This window comes from Bos taurus, chromosome 26 (genome assembly GCF_002263795.3).
Source record: "Bos taurus isolate L1 Dominette 01449 registration number 42190680 breed Hereford chromosome 26, ARS-UCD2.0, whole genome shotgun sequence".
NCBI classification, from domain to species: domain Eukaryota; kingdom Metazoa; phylum Chordata; class Mammalia; order Artiodactyla; family Bovidae; genus Bos; species Bos taurus.
Window position 1 is genome coordinate 16,681,226 of NC_037353.1, and position 17,893 is coordinate 16,699,118.

The window sequence follows — 17,893 nt, forward strand, 5'->3', positions numbered from 1 at the left end:
TGAAATACTCAACTGGAATTCCATCACCTCCACTAGCTTTGTTTGTAGTGATGCTTTCTAAGGCCCACTTGACTTCACATTCCAGGATGTCTGGCTCTAGGTGAGTGATCACACCATCGTGATTATCAGGGTCGTGAAGATCTTATTTGTACAGTTCTGTGTATTCTTGCCACCTCTTCTTAATATCTTCTGCTTCTGTTAGGTCCATACCATTTCTGTCCTTTATCGAGCCCATCTTCGCATGAAATGTTCCCTTGGTATCTCTAATTTTCTTGAAGAGATCTCTAGTCTTTTCCATTCTGTTTTTCTCTATTTCTTTGCATTGATCTCTGCAGAAGGCTTTCTTATCTCTTCTTGCTATTCTTTAGAACTCTACATTCAGATGCTTATATCTTTCCTTTTCTTCTTTGCTTTTCACTTCTCTTCTTTTCACAGCTATTTGTAAGGCCTCCCCAGACAGCCATTTTGCCTTTTTGCATTTCTTTTTCTTGGGGATGGTCTTGATATCAGCTCTAATTTCACTTCCTCAGAGAAACTTCTGTTAACTACCCCTCTTACCCCTAATTCTTCAAGTTACACTGCCTGTTTCGACTGTGTTTCTATTACTTGTTTTGTATCCATATGTTTACTTGCATGATTGTTTCATAAATACATGCCTGGTGTTGGGTGGTAAAGAATCTGCCTGCAAGGCAGGAGATGTGGTTTCGATCCCTGGGTTGGGGAGATCCCCTGGAGAAGGAAATGGCAACCCACTCCAGTATTCTTGCCAGGGAAAACCCATGAAGATGAGCCTGGGGGCCTACAGTCCATGGGGTTGCAAAAGAGTCAGACATAACTTGGCAACTAAACCACAACACCACATTGTATGTTTTGACCTGGGTTCAGTCCCTGGGTTGGGAAGATCCCCTGGAAAAGTACATGGCAATGCACTCCAGTATTCTTACCTGGAGAATACCCATGGACAGAGGAGCCTGGCAGGCTGCAGTCCATGGGGTCACAAAGAGTTGGACACAGCTGGGCAACTAAGTGCAGCATGATGCATCCATACATTTATGTGCATGATTGTTCCATAAATACACACCTATCATCTAGATGGTAAATTCCATAACATTAGGGTCATTTTTTTTTTCATTCATCTTTGAAAATCCCAAAATCTAACATACTTATTATTGAAATTAAAAATGTGAAGTTGCTCAGTCATGTCAGGCTCTTTGCAACCCCATGAAGTGTAGCCTGCCAGGCTCCATCCATGGGATTTTCCAGGCAAGAATACTGGAGTGGGTTTCCATTTCCTTCTCCAGGGGATCTTCCCAACCCAGGGATCGAACCCAAGTCTCCTACACTGCAGGCAGACTCTTTACTATCTGAGCCACCAGGGAAGCCCTGATAAAATTAGGCATTTAGTAACTTGTTGAACATATAATATACTCAAATAACCTGTGCAAAATAATTCTTATTTACATTTTAAAGACATGGTAATTAAAATCAAGAGATATTTTTAAAACTTAACCAGAAAAAAAAAAAGAAAAAACTTAACCAAGGCTGTGATTTAACAACTGCATATTCTGGAGTGCTAACACAATCTTCAAAACCAGATCCAAACACAAAGAAAGGAGTTTCATTGGGCAGTACTCTGACAACTAATTGTCTCAGAGAAGCCTGATTTCAGATAATTCCTTCAAGATTTAGAGTTATTGCTCTATTAAATAGCTAAGAGTAGAAGCATTATTCATTCATTTGTTGAGATAATAGAAACTGAATTTTCCTAAATTCGGTTTTACTTATTTCCTTGATTTCCATCTACTTTTTGGAAAATTTTAGTTTTGTCACTCTGTAAATGAGTAGATTTTTTACTTAAAGAAATTTTCATTGCCATTAAAATTACCAAAGGATAATTACTATAAAGGGAACCTATGTCACAATATTCAGCAGTGGCCACAGGACAGAAAAAGGTCAGCTTTCTTTCCAATCCCCAAAACAGGCAATGCCAAAGAATGCTCAAACTACTGCACAGTTGCATTCATCTCATATGCTAGTAAAGAAATGCTCAAAATTCTCCAAGCTAGGTTTCAGCAATACGTGAACCACGAACTTCCAGATGTTCAAGCTGGTTTTAGAAAAGGCAGAGGAACCAGAGATCAAATTGGAACATCTGCTGGATCATCGAAAAAGCAAGAGGGTTCCAGAAAAACATCTATTTCTGCTTTATTGACTAAGCTAAAGCCTTTGACTGTGTGGATCACAAGAATCTGTAGAAAATTCTGAAAGGGATGGGAATACCAGACCCCACCTGATCCGCCTCTTGAGAAACCTGTATGCAGGTAAGGAAGTAACAGTTAGAACTGGACATGGAACAACAGACTGGTTCCAAATAGGAAAAGGAGTATATCAAGGCTGTATATTGTCACTCTGCTTATTTAACTTATATGCAGAGTACATCATGAGAAATGCTGGGCTGGATTAAGCACAAGCTGGAATCAAGATTGCCATGAGAAATATCAATAACCTCAGATATGCAGATGACACCACCCTTATGGCAGAAAGTGAAGAAGAACTAAAGAGCCTCTTGAAGAAAGTGAAAGAAGAGAGTGAAAAAGTTGACTTAAACCTCAACATTCAGAAAACTAAGATCATGGCATGTGGTCCCATCACTTCATGGGAAATAGATGGGGAAACAGTGGAAACAGTGTCAGACTTTATTTTTGGGGGCTCCAAAATCACTGCAGATGGTGTTTGCAGCCATGAAATAAAAAGAAGCTTACTTCTTGGAAGGAAAGTTATGACCAACCTAGATAGCGTATTAAAAAGCAGAAACATTACTTTGCCAACAATGGTCCATCTAGTCAAGGCTATGGTTTTTCCAGTAGTCATGTATGGATGTGAGAGTTGGACTACAACAAAAGCTGAGCACCGAAAAATTGATGCTTTTGAACTGTGGTGTTGGAGAAGACTCTTGAGAGTCCCTTGGACTGCAAGGAGATCTAACCAGTCCATCCTAAAGGAAATCAGTCCTGAGTGTTCATTGGTAGGACTGATATTGAAGCTGAAACTCCAATACTTTGGCCACCTGATGGGAAGAGCTGACTCATTTGAAAAGACCCCGATGCTGGGAAAGATTGAAGGCAGGAGGAGAAGGGGATGACAGAGGATGAGATGGTTGGATGGCATGACGGACTCAATGGATATGAGTTTGGATAATGGACAGGGAGTTGGTGATGGACAGGGAGGCCTGGCATGCTGCAGTTCATGGGATCTCAGAGAGTCAGAGATGACTGAGTGACTGAACTGAACTGAACTGAACTGGATATAGGGTTATTGTTATCATCTTTCTAAATTCCACTATATGCATTAGTATACTGCATTGGTGTTTTTCTTTCTGGCTTACTTCACTCCGTATAATAGGCTCCAGTTTCATCCACCTCATTAGAACTGATTCAAACATGTTCTTTTGATGGCTGAATAATATTCCATTGTGTATATGTACCCTGCTTTCTTATCCATTAGTCTGTTGATGGACATCTAGGTTGCTTCCATGTCCTGGCTACTATAAACAGTGCTGCAATGAATATTGGGGTACACGTGTCTCTTTCAATTCTGGTTTCCTCAGTGTGTATTCCCAGTAGTGGGACTGTTGGGTCATATGGCAGTTCTATTTCCAGTTTTTTAGGGAATCTCCACACTGTTCTCCATAGTGGCTGTACTAGTTTGCATTTCCACCAACAGTGTAAGAAAAGGTTCCCTTTTCTCCACACCCTCTCCAGCATTTATTGCTTGTAGACTTTTGGATAGCAGCCATTCTGACTGGCATGAAATGGTACCTCATTGTGGTTTTGATTTGCATTTCTTTGATAATGAGTGATGTTCAGCACCTGTTCATGTGTTTGTTAGCCATCTGTATGTTTTCTTCGGAAAAATGTCTGTTTGGTTCTTTGGCCCATTTTTTTGATTGGGTCGTTTATTTTCCTGGAATTGAGCTGCAGGAGTTGCTTGTATATTTTTTAGATTAATTCTTTGTCAGTTGCTTCGTTTGCTATTATTTTCTCCCATTCTGAAGGCTGTCTTTTCACCTTGCTTATAGTTTCCTTCATTGTGCAAAAGCATTTAAGTTTAATTAGGTCCCATTTGTTTATTTTTGCTTTTATTTCCAATATTCTGGGAGGTGGGTCATAGAGGATCCTTCTGTGGTTTATGTCAGAGAGTGTTTTGCCTATGTTTTCCTCTAGGAGTTTTATAGTTTCTGGTCTTACATTTAGATCTTTAATCCATTTTGAGTTTATTTTTGTGTAAGGTGTTAGAAAATGTTCTAGTTTCATTCTTTTACAAGTGGTTGACCAGTTTTCCAGGCACCACATGATAAAGAGATTGTCTTTTCTCCATTGTATATTTTTGCCCCCTTTGTCGAAGTTAAGGTGTCCATAGGTGCGTGGATTTATCTCTGGGCTTTCTATTTTCTTCCATTGATCTATATTTCTGTCTTTGTGCCAGTACCATACTGTCTTGATGACTGTGGCTTTGTAGTAGAGCCTGAAGTCAGGCAGGTTGATTCCTCCAGTTCCATTCTTCTTTCTCAAGATTGCTTTGGCTATTTGAGGCTTTTTGTACTTCCATACAAATTGTGAAATTATTTGTTCTAGCTCTGTGAAAAATACCATTGGTAGCTTGATAGGGATTCCATTGAATCTATAGATTGCTTTGGGTAGTATACTCATTTTCACTATATTGATTCTTCCGATCCATGAACATGGTATATTTCTGCATCTGTCTGTGTCCTCTTTGACTTCTTTCATCAGTGTTTTATAGTTTTTTGTATATGTCTTTTGTTTCTCTAGGTAGATTTATTCCTAAGTATTTTATTCTTTTCTTTGCAATGGTGAGTGGAATTGTTTCCTTAATTTCTCTTCCTGTTTCCTCATTGTTAGTGTATAGGAGACTGACATGCTGCCTACTGCGCTAAGGAGGCAGATTGTTAGTGTATAGGGATGCAAGAGATTTCTGCATGTTAACTTTATATCCTGCAACTTTACTATGTTCATTGATTAGCTCTAGTAACTTACTGGAGGAGTCTTCAGGGTTTTCTATGTAGAGGATCATGTCATCTGCAAACAGTGAGAGTTTTACTTCTTTTCCCATCTGGATTTCTTTATTTTTCCTTTCTGACTGCTGTGGCCAAAACGTCCAAAACTATGTTGAGTAGTAGTGGTGAAAGTGAGCACCCTTGTCTTGTTCCTGACTTTAGGGGAAATGCTTTCAATTTTTCACCACTGATGATAATGTTTGCTGTGGGTTTGTCATATATAGCTTTTATTGTGTTGAGGTATGTTCCTTCTATTCCTGCTTTCTGCAGGGTTTTTATCATAAATGGATGTTGAATTTTGTCAAAGGCTTTCTCTGCATCTACTGAGATAATCATATGGTTTTTATCTTTCAATTTGTTAATGTGGTGTATTACACTGATTGATTTGTGGATATTAAAGAATCCTTGCATCCCTGGGATAAAGCCAACTTGGTCATGATGTATGATCTTTTTAATATGTTGTTGGATTCTGTTTGCAAGAATTTTGTTAAGGATTTTTGTATTCATCAGTGATATTGGCCTTTAGTTTTCTTTTTTTGTGTGGCATCTTTGTCAGGTTTTGGTATTAGGGTGATGGTGGCCTCATAGAATGAGTTTGGAAGTTTACCTTCCTCTGCAAGTTTCTGGAAGAGGTTGAGTAGGATAGGTGTTAGCTCTTCTCTAAATTATTGGTAGAATTCAGCTGTAAAACTATCTCAACCTGGGCTTTTGTGTGCTGGAAGATTTATGATTACAGTTTCAATTTCCATGCTTCTGATGGGTCTGTTAAGATTTTCTATTTCTTCCTGGTTCAGTTTTGGAAAGTTATACTTTTCTAAGAATTTGTCCATTTCTCCAAGTTGTCCATTTTATTGGCATATAATTGCTGATAGTAGTCTGTTATGATCCTTTGTATTTCTGTGTTGTCTGTTGTGATCTCTCCATTTTCATTTCTAATTTTGTTGATTTGATTCTTCTCCCTTTGTTTCTTGATAAGTCTGGCTAATGGTTTGTCAATTTTATTTATCTTCTCAAAAAACCAGCTTTGGGGTTTGCTATGGTCTCCTTTGTTTCTTTTGCATTTATTTCTGCCCTAATTTTTAAGATTTCTTTCCTTCTACTAACCCTGGAGTTCATTTCTTCCTTTTCAAGTTGCTTTAGGTGTAGAGTTAGGTTAGTTATTTGCCTTTTTTCTTGTTTCTTGAGGTAAGCTTGTATTGCTATGAACCTTCCCCTTAGCTCTGCTTTTACAGTGTCCCACAGGTTTGGGGTTGCTGTGCTTTCATTTTCACTCATTTCTATTCACATTTTTATTTCTTTTTTGATCTCTTCTGTGATTTGTTGGTTATTCAGCCGCATGTTGTTCAGCTTCCATATGTTAGAATTTTTAATAGTTTTTCTCCTGTAATTGACATCTAATCTTACCACATTGTGGTCAGAAAAGATGCTTGGGATGATTTCATTTTTTTGAAATTACCAAGGCTATATTTATGGCCCAGGATGTGATCTATCCTGGAGAAGGTTCCATGTGCACTTGAGAAAAAGGTGAAATTCATTGTTTTGGGGTAAAATGTCCTATAGATATCAATTAGGTCTAGCTGGTCTATTGTATCATTTAAAGTTTGTGTTTCCTAGTTAATTTTCTGTTTAGTTGATCTATCCATAGGTGTGAGTGGGGTATTAAAGTCTCCCACTATTATTGTGATATTGTTAATTTCCCCTTTCATACTTGCTAGCATTTGTCTTACATATTGTGGTGCTCACTTGTTGGCTGCATATATATTTATAATTGTTATATCTTCTTGTATTGATCCTTTGATCATTATGTAGTGTCCTTCTTTGTCTCTTTTCACAGCCTTTGTTTTAAAGTCTATTTTATCTGATATGAGTACTGCTACTCCTGCTTTCTTTTGGTCTCTATTTGCATGGAATATCTCTTTCCAGCCCTCCACTTTCAGTCTGTATGGGTCCCTTGTTTTGAGGTGGGTCTCTTGTAGACAACATATATAAGGGTCTTGTTGTTGTATCCATTCAGCCAGTCTTTGTCTTTTGGTTGGCGCGTTCAACCCATTTATGTTTAAGGTAATTATTGATAAGTATGATCCCGTTGCTATTACTTTGTTGTTGTGGGTTTGAGTTTATACATCCTTTCTGTGTTTCCTGTCTAGAGAAGATCCTTTAGCATTTGTTGGAGAGCTGGTTTGGTGGTGCTGAATTCTCTTAGCTTTTGCTTGTCTGTAAAGCTTTTGATTTCTGCTTCATATTTGAATGAGATCCTTGCTGGGTACAGTAATCTGGGCTGTAGGTTATTTTCATCACTTTAAGTATGTCCTGCCATTCTCTTCTGGCCTGAAGATTTTCTATTGAAAGATCAGCTGTTATCCTTATGAGAATCCCCTTGTGTGTTATTTGTTGTTTTTCCCTTGCTGCTTTTAATATTTGTTCTTTGTGTTTGATCTTTGTTAATTTGACTAATATGTGTCTTGGGGTGTTTCGCCTTGGGTTTATCCTGTTTGGGACTCTCTGGGTTTCTTGGACTTGACTTCCTTCCCCATTTTAAGGAACTTTTCAACTATTATCTCCTCAAGTGTTTTCTCATGGTCTTTCTTTTTGTCTTCTTCTTCTGGGACTCCTATGATTCGAATGTTGGGACATTTAACATTAACAAATGAGATTGTCCTCATTAATTCGTTTTTCTTTTTTCCTCTCTGATTCATTTATTTCTACCATTCTATCTTCTACCTCACTTATCCTATCTTCTGCCTCCGTTATTCTACTGTTGGTTCCCTCCAGAGTGCTGTTTATCTCATTCATTGCACTATTCATTATATATTGACTCTTTTTTATTTCTTCTAGGTCCTTGTTAAACCTTTCTTGCATCTTCTCAATCCTTGTCTTCAGGCTATGTATCTGTAACTCCATTTTGTTTTCAAGATTTTGGATCATTTTCACTATCATTATATGGAATTCTTTATCGGGTAGATTCCCTATCTCTTCCTCTTTTGTTTGGTTTTGTGGGCATTTATCCTGTTCCTTTACCTGCTGAATATTTCTCTGCCTTTTCCTCTTGTTTATATTGCTATGTTTGGAGTGGCCTTTCCGTATCCTGGCAGTTTGTGGTTCCTCTTCATTGTGAAGAGGGTGAGGTTGGACTGGTGGCTTGTCAAGGTTTCCTGGTTAGGGAAGCTTGTGTCAGTGTTCTGGTGGGTGGAGCTGGATTTCTTCTCTCTGGAGTGCAATGAAGTGTCCAGTACTGAGTTTTGAGATGTCAGTGGGTTTGGTGTGACTTTGGACAGCCTGTATATTGAAGCTCAGGGCTATGTTCCTGTGTTGCTGGAGAATTTGCTTGGTATGTCTTGCTCTGGAACTTGTTGGCCCTTGGATGGTGCTTGATTTCAGTGTAGGTATGGAGGCTTTTGATGAGCTCCTATTGATTAATGTTCCCTGGAGTCAGGAGTTCTCTGGTGTTCTCAGGATTTGGACTTAAGCCTCCTGCCTCTGGTTTCCAGACTTATTTTTACACTAGCTTCAAGACTTCTCCATCTATACAGCACCGATGATAAAACATCTAGGTTAATGATGAAAAGTTTCTCCACAGTGAGGTACACCCAGAGAGATACATAGAGTTAAATGGAGAAGAGAAGAGGAAAGAGGGAGATAGAGGTGACAAGGAAGAGAAGCGGGGGAATCAGAAGGGAAGAGAGCAAGCTAGCCAGTAATCACTTCCCTATGTGCTCCCCACAGTCTGGATCCCTCATAGATGTTCACGGAGTTACACAGAGAAGAGAAGAGGAAGGAAGGAGACAAAGGTGGCCAAGAGGATAAAAGGGGGAATCAAAAGGAGACAGATCCAGCCAGTAATTAGTTCCCTAATTAAGATCATGGCATCTGGTCCCATCACTTCACGGGAAATAGATGGGGAAACAGTGGAAACAGTGGCAGACTTTATTTTCGGGGGCTCCAAAATCACTGCAGATGGTGACTGCAGCCATGAAATTAAAAGACACTTACTCCTTGGAAGGAAAGTTATGACCAACCTAGATAGCATATTCAAAAGCAGAGACATTACTTTGCCATCAAAGGTCCATCTAGTCAAGGCTAATGGTTTTTCCAGTGGTCATGTATGGATGTGAGAGTTGGACTGTGAAGAAAGCTGAGTGCTGAAGAATTGATGCTTTTGAACTGTGGTGTTGGAGAAGACTCTTGAGAGTCCCTTGGACTACAAGGAGATCCAACCAGTCCATTCTAAAGGAGATCAGTCCTGGGTGTTCATTGGAAGGACTGATGCTAAAGCTGAAACTCCAATACTTTGGCCACTTCATGAGAAAAGCTGACTCATTGGAAAAGACCCTGATGCTAGGAGGGATTGGGAGCAGGAGGAGAAGGGGACAACAGAGGATGAGATTGCTGGATTGAATCACTGACTCAATGGACATGAGTTTGAGTAAACTCTGGGAGTTGATGATGGACAGAGAGGCCTGGCGTGCTGCGATTCATGGGGTTGCAAACAGTCAGACACGACTGAGCGGCTGAACTGAACTGAACTGAACTGAAGTGTTCTCCACAGCCTGGAACACACAAAGAGATTCACAGAGTTGGGTAGAGAAGAGAAGGGGAAGGGAGGAGATAGAGGCGACCTGGTGGAGAAAAAGCAGTCAAAAGGGGTAGAGAGCAATCAAGCTGGTAATCTCGCTCCCAGGTAAAAACGGGTGCTGCAGATTGGGTTCTTAAAGGTATAAAATTGATAACAAATACCAAAAAGCAAAGATTAAAAATCTAGAGTAGAGGTTAGATTCTCAAAAATACAATATTTAAAAAACAAAGTCACAAAAATTATAAAGTATATATATATATATATATATATGAAGTTTGTTTAAAAATAGGGTCTTTTTTTTTTTTTTCTTGGCAAGGTAATAGTAGGTTATAAATGTGGAGAAGGCAATGGCAAGCCACTCCAGTACTCTTGCCTAGAAAATCCCATGGATGAGGAGCCTGGTAGGCTGTAGTCCATGGGGTCACTACGAATCAGACGCGGCTGAGTGACTTCACTTTCACTTTTCACTTTCACGCAATGGAGAGGGAAATAGCAACCCACTCCAGTGTTCTTGCCTGGAGAATCCCAGGGACAGCAGAGCCTGGTGGGCTGCCGTCCATGGGGTCGCACAGAGTCGGACATGACTGAAGCGACTTAGCAGCAGCAGTAGGTTATAAAAATGAAAATTAAAGCAGTAATAGAGGACTTAAAATTTAAAAAAAAATTTTTTTTAATGATAATTAGTAAAAATATATCTAGGACTTTCTCTGGAGCTTTTGTGGACAGTGTGGGGTCAGTTCATTTTCAGATAGTTCCTTGGTCTGGCTTATACTTCTCAAGATCTATAGGCCCCTTCCTATGTAGTCAGTGCTAACTATAGGGTTTTTAATCTATTGCACCTGTCAGTCACTTCCAAAGCGGTTCCCTCTGTTTATTTTAGCTTCTTCTGTTTGCTGGTCTCTTCAGTGTCTAATTTCCACCCTGACACAAGGGGGCGGTGGTGGTCACTTTTTTTAGGCTCACTTGTTCAGTACTGCTGTGGGGAGGGAGGAACACTGCTAACAAATATCACTGGCATGTGTGGGGAGTGCTTGCAGTGTCTGCCACACTGGGCTTACCCCAACTCACAGCATGTGTGCTTTCCCAGTCTACACTGCTCAGGCTCTAGGTTGCTCTGCCAGGAACTGTCTGAGGCGGGCCCTGGGTTGCATGCACTTGTCAGGTCTAAGCAGCTCAGGTTCAGGTTCTTGGGTACTCCACAAAGGCACAGACTTGGTTGGACCTGCGTTTTGTGCCCTTCCCAGGTCCAAGCAGCTCAGGTGACCAGGTGCTTGGCAAGCACAGTCGCCCCCAGTTGGAGGCTGCATCTTATCACCTCCCCAGCCGCTCTTTTCTGGGTGTACAATGGGCATGCCTTCTCAAGTGTGCCGTGTGTCTCTTCTAGGGAGCTGATCTCTGGCTGCAACACTCCCAGTGGAAGTCAACCATCCAGAATCCCTAGAAGTCTTGGTTAGCAATGAAGCCTGCTTGCAGTTTGGTAGAGGATGCCTCTCTGGGGCCATAATTGTCCCCTTCTGGCTCTGGCTGCCATCGCCTACATGTCTCTAGCGGGCGATGGGCCAGTCAGCAGCTGGCTAGCTCTGCTCAGTCCTTTGTTCTGTGAGCGGGCCTGGCAGTGTCTTATGTTAGGGCTTTTTGCGGGATAGCTATCCCACAGTTTGGGTTCCTATCTCATGTTAGTTCCCTCAGATTGCCCTCGGGGCATTCAGGCCCGGTCCTTACCCTAAGCAATGCAGCCTGCACCTCCCTGTCCAGTCCCCGCTTGCTAGTGGCAGATGCGAGCATCTGGGCTGCTTCTCCACTGGGAGTTGCCATTAGGCACCTAATCTGTGGGTTTTATTTATTTATTTATTTATTTATTTATTTTTCCTCCCGGTTATGTTGCCCTCTGAGATTCCAAGGCTTGCCACAGACCCACCAGTGAGAGTGTTTCCTGGTGTTTGGAAGCTTCTCTCTTTTTTAAGACTCCCTTCCCAAGATGCATCTCCATCCCTACCTCTTTTGTCTCTCTTTTTATTTTTTATATTTTGTCCTACCTCCTTTTGAAGACAGTGGGCTGCCTTTCTGGGTGCCTGATATCCTCAGAAGTTGTTTTGTGGAATTTGCTCAGCATTCAAATGTTCTTTCCATGAATTTGTGGGGGAGAAAGTGGTCTCCCTGTCCTATTCCTCTGCCATCTTAGGATTGCCCCCCAGAAAGAGAAGTTAAGGAAACAATCTTACTTACCACTGCATCCAAAAAAAAAAAAAAAATAACTAGGAATAAACCTACATAAGGAAATAACAGACCTGTCTCAGAAAATTATAAAACAATGATGAAAGAAATTGAAAGTGACAGAAACAGATGGAAAGATAAACTGTGTTTTTGAGTTAGAAGAAATCATATATAAAATGATCATACTAAGGCAATCTGCAGATTGCAGTTCTATCAAAATACCAATGACATTTTTCACAGAACTAGAATAAATAATTTTAAAGTTATATGGAAACACAAAACACTGCAAATAGTCAAAGGAATCTTGAGGGGGCGCAGAAAAAAAACTGAGCTGGAGGAATCAGACTCCCTGACCTCACAATATACTATACAACTATATTAACCAAAAAAGTATGATACTGGTACAAAAACAGACACATCTATGGAACACAATAGAGCACCCAAAAATAAACCCACACACTTACAGTCAATTATTCTATAACAAAGGAAGTAAGAATATACAACAGAGAAAAGATAGGGAATATCACCTATATTTTATAGTAACAATAAATGAAGTATAACCTTTAAAATTGTGAATCACTATACTGTACATCTGTAGCATATAATATTGTACATCAATTACACTTCCATTTTTAAAAATGAATAATAACTAAATGATAAAATCATGTCTGGGTATTCACTGGGCAATTCCCTTTAAAACCACTCTTTAAAAACACGGTGTCTGCAGTAACAAGAGTTGGTTGATTTGCCAGCATAAATGGGTTCCATAGGAGCTAATTCTGGTAATTTAAAATAAAAGGCTAAGCATACCAAAAAATTTTAATTAAAAAAAAAAAAACTGGTGTCAAGAAAACAAACTGGGACAAGACATAGGGCTGTCTTACTCATGGCAAACAACTGGAAGAAAATCACTCATACTTGCCTTGCTTATGGATTTGCTGACATTCTTAGTATTTATCTGGAAAATATTTCCAACAACTGGGAAAGGAGTGGGCCCAGGTGGCAGCTTCCCTTTGGCATGCCTCTGATTCCACAGAAAAAGGAAAATCAAAAAAGAAAGACAGGTCACCAGAACTACGAAGAGTTCCATTGGTGTGCTTCACATGAGGGCAACTGAAAGTTTAAAATCTAAAGACTTTTTAAAAATACTAAGTGCAGGCTTATCACCAAACATGCAATGAGTCTTTGAACTTTTGAATAAATATTGTTTTACCATCATTGCACTTTGGCCTGTCAGTAGATATTTAAACAAAAACTTATCAGCCTTAATACTGATAAATATCTAAGTTTTTGATGGAAATCCCAACTAAAAAATAACTCGATTCCTCAGAGATGACCACATATTAGTAGTGAAATTGAAGATATCAGATTTTCAAAGGGCTGGAAATCATGATCATGACAAACGATGAAAGAGAGTATCTCTGTGTCAAAATTCATCATCATATGAGCAGAAAAATAAGCAATTCCTTAGAGCCTTTTCTCAGAAGATCTATGGAAAGGCCACATCAAGACAAGGAAGCAGGGCAAATAAAGAAAAGAATAGGGAGCTGGTCTTATCTTAGAAAAGAGTAGAGGGATTCCAATGGTTTTTCAAGAGCTCTTTTCTTTGTGCCAGGAGTTCTGACACCATTTACTCCCAGAGAGAATGCAGGCCGGCAGACAGTAGATAAAAAAAGGAATAACAAATACTGAGGAATCCTCAAGTCAAGGAAAGAAATCACTCAAAGACATCAGTGGAAAGTCCCTTGACTACTTATCACCCACTCCCTTCTTTACATACCCATTTCCAATAAGGATCACATAACTTGAGCAAACATTGCATATTCACACTTAGGTGAGGAAATACACTCCAGAAAATATCTAAAGACTCACAGATATGAACAAAATTTCAAGACTTAAAAGCTATTTGAGGAACTTCAATAGCATAACAAACATCTAACTTAAAAATCATAGAACTAATCCCTGAAGAATTAAAAACAGAAAAAATGTTAAATAGAACATCATCAGATAAATTTAACCAAATAAAAAGTTAATGGAAAGATGAAAAGTTTTTGGTAGTTAAGAATGTGGTTGCAAAAATGCTTTTAATAAACAGATATGCTGAGTAATAAAATAGCTTTGCCTGCAGGTTGACTTATTTTATCAGGAAGAGTACAAAATAATAATGATAAAAACTGTAAACAAAGTTGAATGATATGGACAATAATTCTAGAAATTCTAGCAACTTTATCACAGGAGTTTCAAGGAGAGATAAAAGTAATCAAATGTATTAATAAGCAAAGGAAATGGAATAAATTTTTCCTATAATGATGAAAGATCTAAAGTACCCACCAAGTTCTAAGCAGGATTAAAGAGAAAAGACCGACACTCTCAAAATTTTGTGAAATGTGAGAACATCAAGGAAAACAAAAAAAAAAGCCTAAAATGCTCTAGAAAGTTAAAAGGAAATTATAAAGAATCAGACTCAATTTAGAATAAATCTTCCCATACACAATGCTTATAAATGATAGATAATAGTCAAGTAAAGCCTTCAAAAATTCAATAGGAAATGATTTTTAAAGTATTATTCTACACCAGATAAACTAGAATTTAAATATAAGATCAAAATATAGATATCTGGGGGGCTTCCCTGGCAGTCCAATGGTTAAGACTTCATGCTTGCACTGCAGTGGGGCATGAATTCAATCCCTGGTCCAGAAACTAAGATCCCCCCTGTGTCATGGTATGGCCACAAATAAAACAAATAAATAAATATAATATAAAAAAATTTTGGACATGTAAACATTCAAACATTTTATAATATTGAAAACATTTCTGAAATAATTACCTGAAGAAAAGGTCCAACAAATAAAAATATATCCCAAAAAGGGAGCATGTGAGACACAAAAATAATGAGGTGCAAAAGGCAAGTAAAACTACTGAGTCTAAATATGACTGATAAGTGGTAGCAAAGCTTAAAGAAATTATCATTAGCTTTCATAAGGAAAAGGAAGCTAAAATTCTAGATGTTTTCAACAAAATCTGCAAACTGATACAGAATGTAGGGAGTTGCCAGCCTTTTGAGAGCTGTTGGTTTTACTCTCGTGTGTGTGTGTGTGTGCACGTGTGTGCTCAGTCATGTCCGACTCTTTGCAATCCCATGGACTGTAGCCTGCCAGGCTCCTCTGTCCATGGAATTCTCCAGGTAAGAATACTGGAGTGGGTTGCCATTTCCTCCTCCAGGGGATCTTCCCAACCCAGGGACTGAATCCAAGTCTCTTGTGTCTCCTGCATTGACAGTCAGGTTCTTTACAACTTGTGCCACCTGAGAGGCTACCAGTACTAATTCTCATCTCTGATTATATGAACAGATAAAAACAATTATAATATAAAATTTGCTAATACAACTTGATATACCACTTAAAATGAAACATCTTTCCTTTTAATAGGGAAAAGCAAAATGAAATAAAGAAAACTTGATCTCTCCAGTTAAAGACAATATAAAAGCATGAGGTCTATTAAGCATGAGATAAAAATCATCAAGTGAAGCACTATGACTTCTCATTTCCTTCAAATATTTCATGGGTTTTAAAAAGACGCACCTCCTGAGACCAAATAAATAGAAAAACTAAAGCGAATCATGTACAAAAATCAAGTGCAAAATAACAATGACGAAAATTGCAAAGTGGTATAAACAATAGTTGTAATAGGTTAGCCAAAAAGCTTGTTCAGGTTTTCCCATAACCCCTTTGGAAAAGCCCAAACTTCTGGGCCAACCTTGCTAGCAAGTACAGCAATAAGTTTTATTTTGGATAAATTTGAATACTTACTTAGGATTTGTTGTTCACTCACTCAGTTGTGTCTAACTCTTTGTGACCCCGTGGACTGCAGCATGCCAGGCTTCCCAGTCCCTCACTATCTCTCATAGTTTCCTTAAATTCATGTCCATTGAGTCAGTGATGCCATCCAAACATCTCATCCTGTGTTGCCACCTTCTCCTCCTGCCCTCAATCTTTCCCAACATCAGGGTCTTTTCCAATGAGCCAGCTCTTACCAGCAGGTGGCCAAAGGATTGGAGCTTCAGCTTCAGCATCAGTCTTTCCAATGAATATTCAGGGTTGATTTCTTTTAGGATTGACTGGTTTGATCTCCTTGCTGTCCAAGGGACTCTCAAGAGTCTTCTCCAACACCACAGTTCAAAAGCATCAATTCTTTGGTACTCATCCTTTGTGGTCCAACTCTCACATCTGTACATGACTACTGAAAAACCATAGCTTTGACTATATGGGTCTTTGTCGGCAAAGAGACATCTCTGCTTTTTAATGTGCTGTCTAGGTTTGTCATAGCTTTTCTTCCAAGGAGCATGTATCTTTTGATTTCATGGCTGTAGCCCCATTCCACAGTAATTTTGAAGCCCAAGAAAATAAAGTCTGTTACTGTTCAACATTTAGCTAATTAATTTAGTTTTAATAAATGTTCTTTAATATTTAAGTAGTCTAATTTCAGACTATAGCTATATCAATATATTGGCCAAAAAGTTGGTTCAGGTATGGAAAAACTCAAACCAACTTTTTGACCAACCCAATACAATCAGCATATAACCAGTACCACAAGATTGATTGAAGAAATATTTTACTGATTCTTCTGTGCCAGGTATTTTCCACCACCCAGTTAGCTCACTTGATCTTCAAAAGATGCCTTGAATAGAAACCTTTCAGTTAAATTACCTTGAAACGATTCAGGCACCTCCCTGCTCAGTTAATAAATGGGAGAACTGGACTACCCTAGGTAGTCCTAGGTTCAGATGTGAACCTAGGACATCTGACACATCATATACACCAATTATAACTTTAAAAAAGAAGAAAGTGAAAGTGAAGTTGCTTAGTTGTGTCCAACTCTTTGTGACCCCATGGACTGTAGCCCACCAGGCTCCTCCATCCATGGAATTTTCCAGGCAAGAACACTGGAGTGGGTTGCCATTTCCTTCCCCAGGGGATCTTCCTGACCCAGGGATCGAACCCAGGTCTCCCACATTGTAGGTGGATGCTTTTACCATCTGAGCCACCAGGGAAGCCCTAAAAAAAGAAGAATGGGTGCTCATACAACAGCAGCCTGGAGGAAATGAAGTCCCTCTCCTAAGAGCCATAAAACCCAATGCAGGACACCCAATGTTACTTGGTCATCGCCATGGCTGGTGATACAGCAGGAGAAGTCAGCCTCCGAGGAAATCAGCAGGCAGGTCCTCAGCAACCAGAGCTTCCCTACACAGCTTCTGCAGCAGCAGAGGAGCATGGTTCAGGGTGGAGGCTGGGAAACTAAGCACATCTAATAACACCCCCAGTCTGAAAAGGCCACCATGTCTATATTCCACAGACAAGAATACAATACATTTAGATCAGTGCCTAAATGTAATAAAATCAAAATTCAACTTTATACCACATAAAAGAACCAAATTTGAAAGCAGTCTTCCATTAAACCACTATTAAATTTTTTGACATATTTCATTTAATTATTTATTTATTTTTAATATAAATTTATTTATTTTAATTGGAGGCTAATTACTTTATAATATTGTATTGGTTTTGCCATACATCAACATGAATCCACCGCTGGTGTAAACGTGTTCCCCATCCTGAACCCCCCTCCCACCTCCCTCCCCATACCATTCTCTGAGTCATCCCAGTGCACCAGCCCCGAGCATCCTGTATCATGCATCGAACCTGGACTGGAGATTCATTCCACATATATTATATTATACATGTTTCAATGCCATTCTCCCAAATCATCCCACCCTCACCCTCTCCCACAGAGTCCAAAAGACTGTTCTATACATCTGTGTCTCTTTTGCTGTCTCGCATACAGGGTTATCGTTATCATCTTTCTAAATTCCATATATATGCAGTAGTAAAAGGCAATGGCATCCCACTCCAGTACTTTTGCCTGGAAAATCCCATGGACGGAGGAGTCTGGTGGGCTACAGTCCATGGGGTCGCTAGAGTCGGACATGACTGAGCAACTTCACTTTCACTTTTCACTTTCTTGCATTGGAGAAG

The 17,893-nt window shown here is 39.3% G+C and overlaps 1 protein-coding gene across 1 annotated transcript in view; it reads right to left on the reverse strand.

Moving 5' to 3' along the window:
• The window catches only part of CYP2C282 (cytochrome P450 family 2 subfamily C member 282), a 57,760-nt gene extending 44,794 nt beyond the window's left edge, over positions 1-12,966 (reverse strand). The window contains exon 1 of the mRNA XM_024985947.2: positions 12,784-12,966. Coding sequence (XP_024841715.1) covers positions 12,784-12,951 — 168 coding nt within the window. The 5' untranslated portion in view covers positions 12,952-12,966. The remainder of the gene's footprint in view (positions 1-12,783) is intronic.
• Between the last annotated feature and the right edge of the window lie 4,927 nt (positions 12,967-17,893).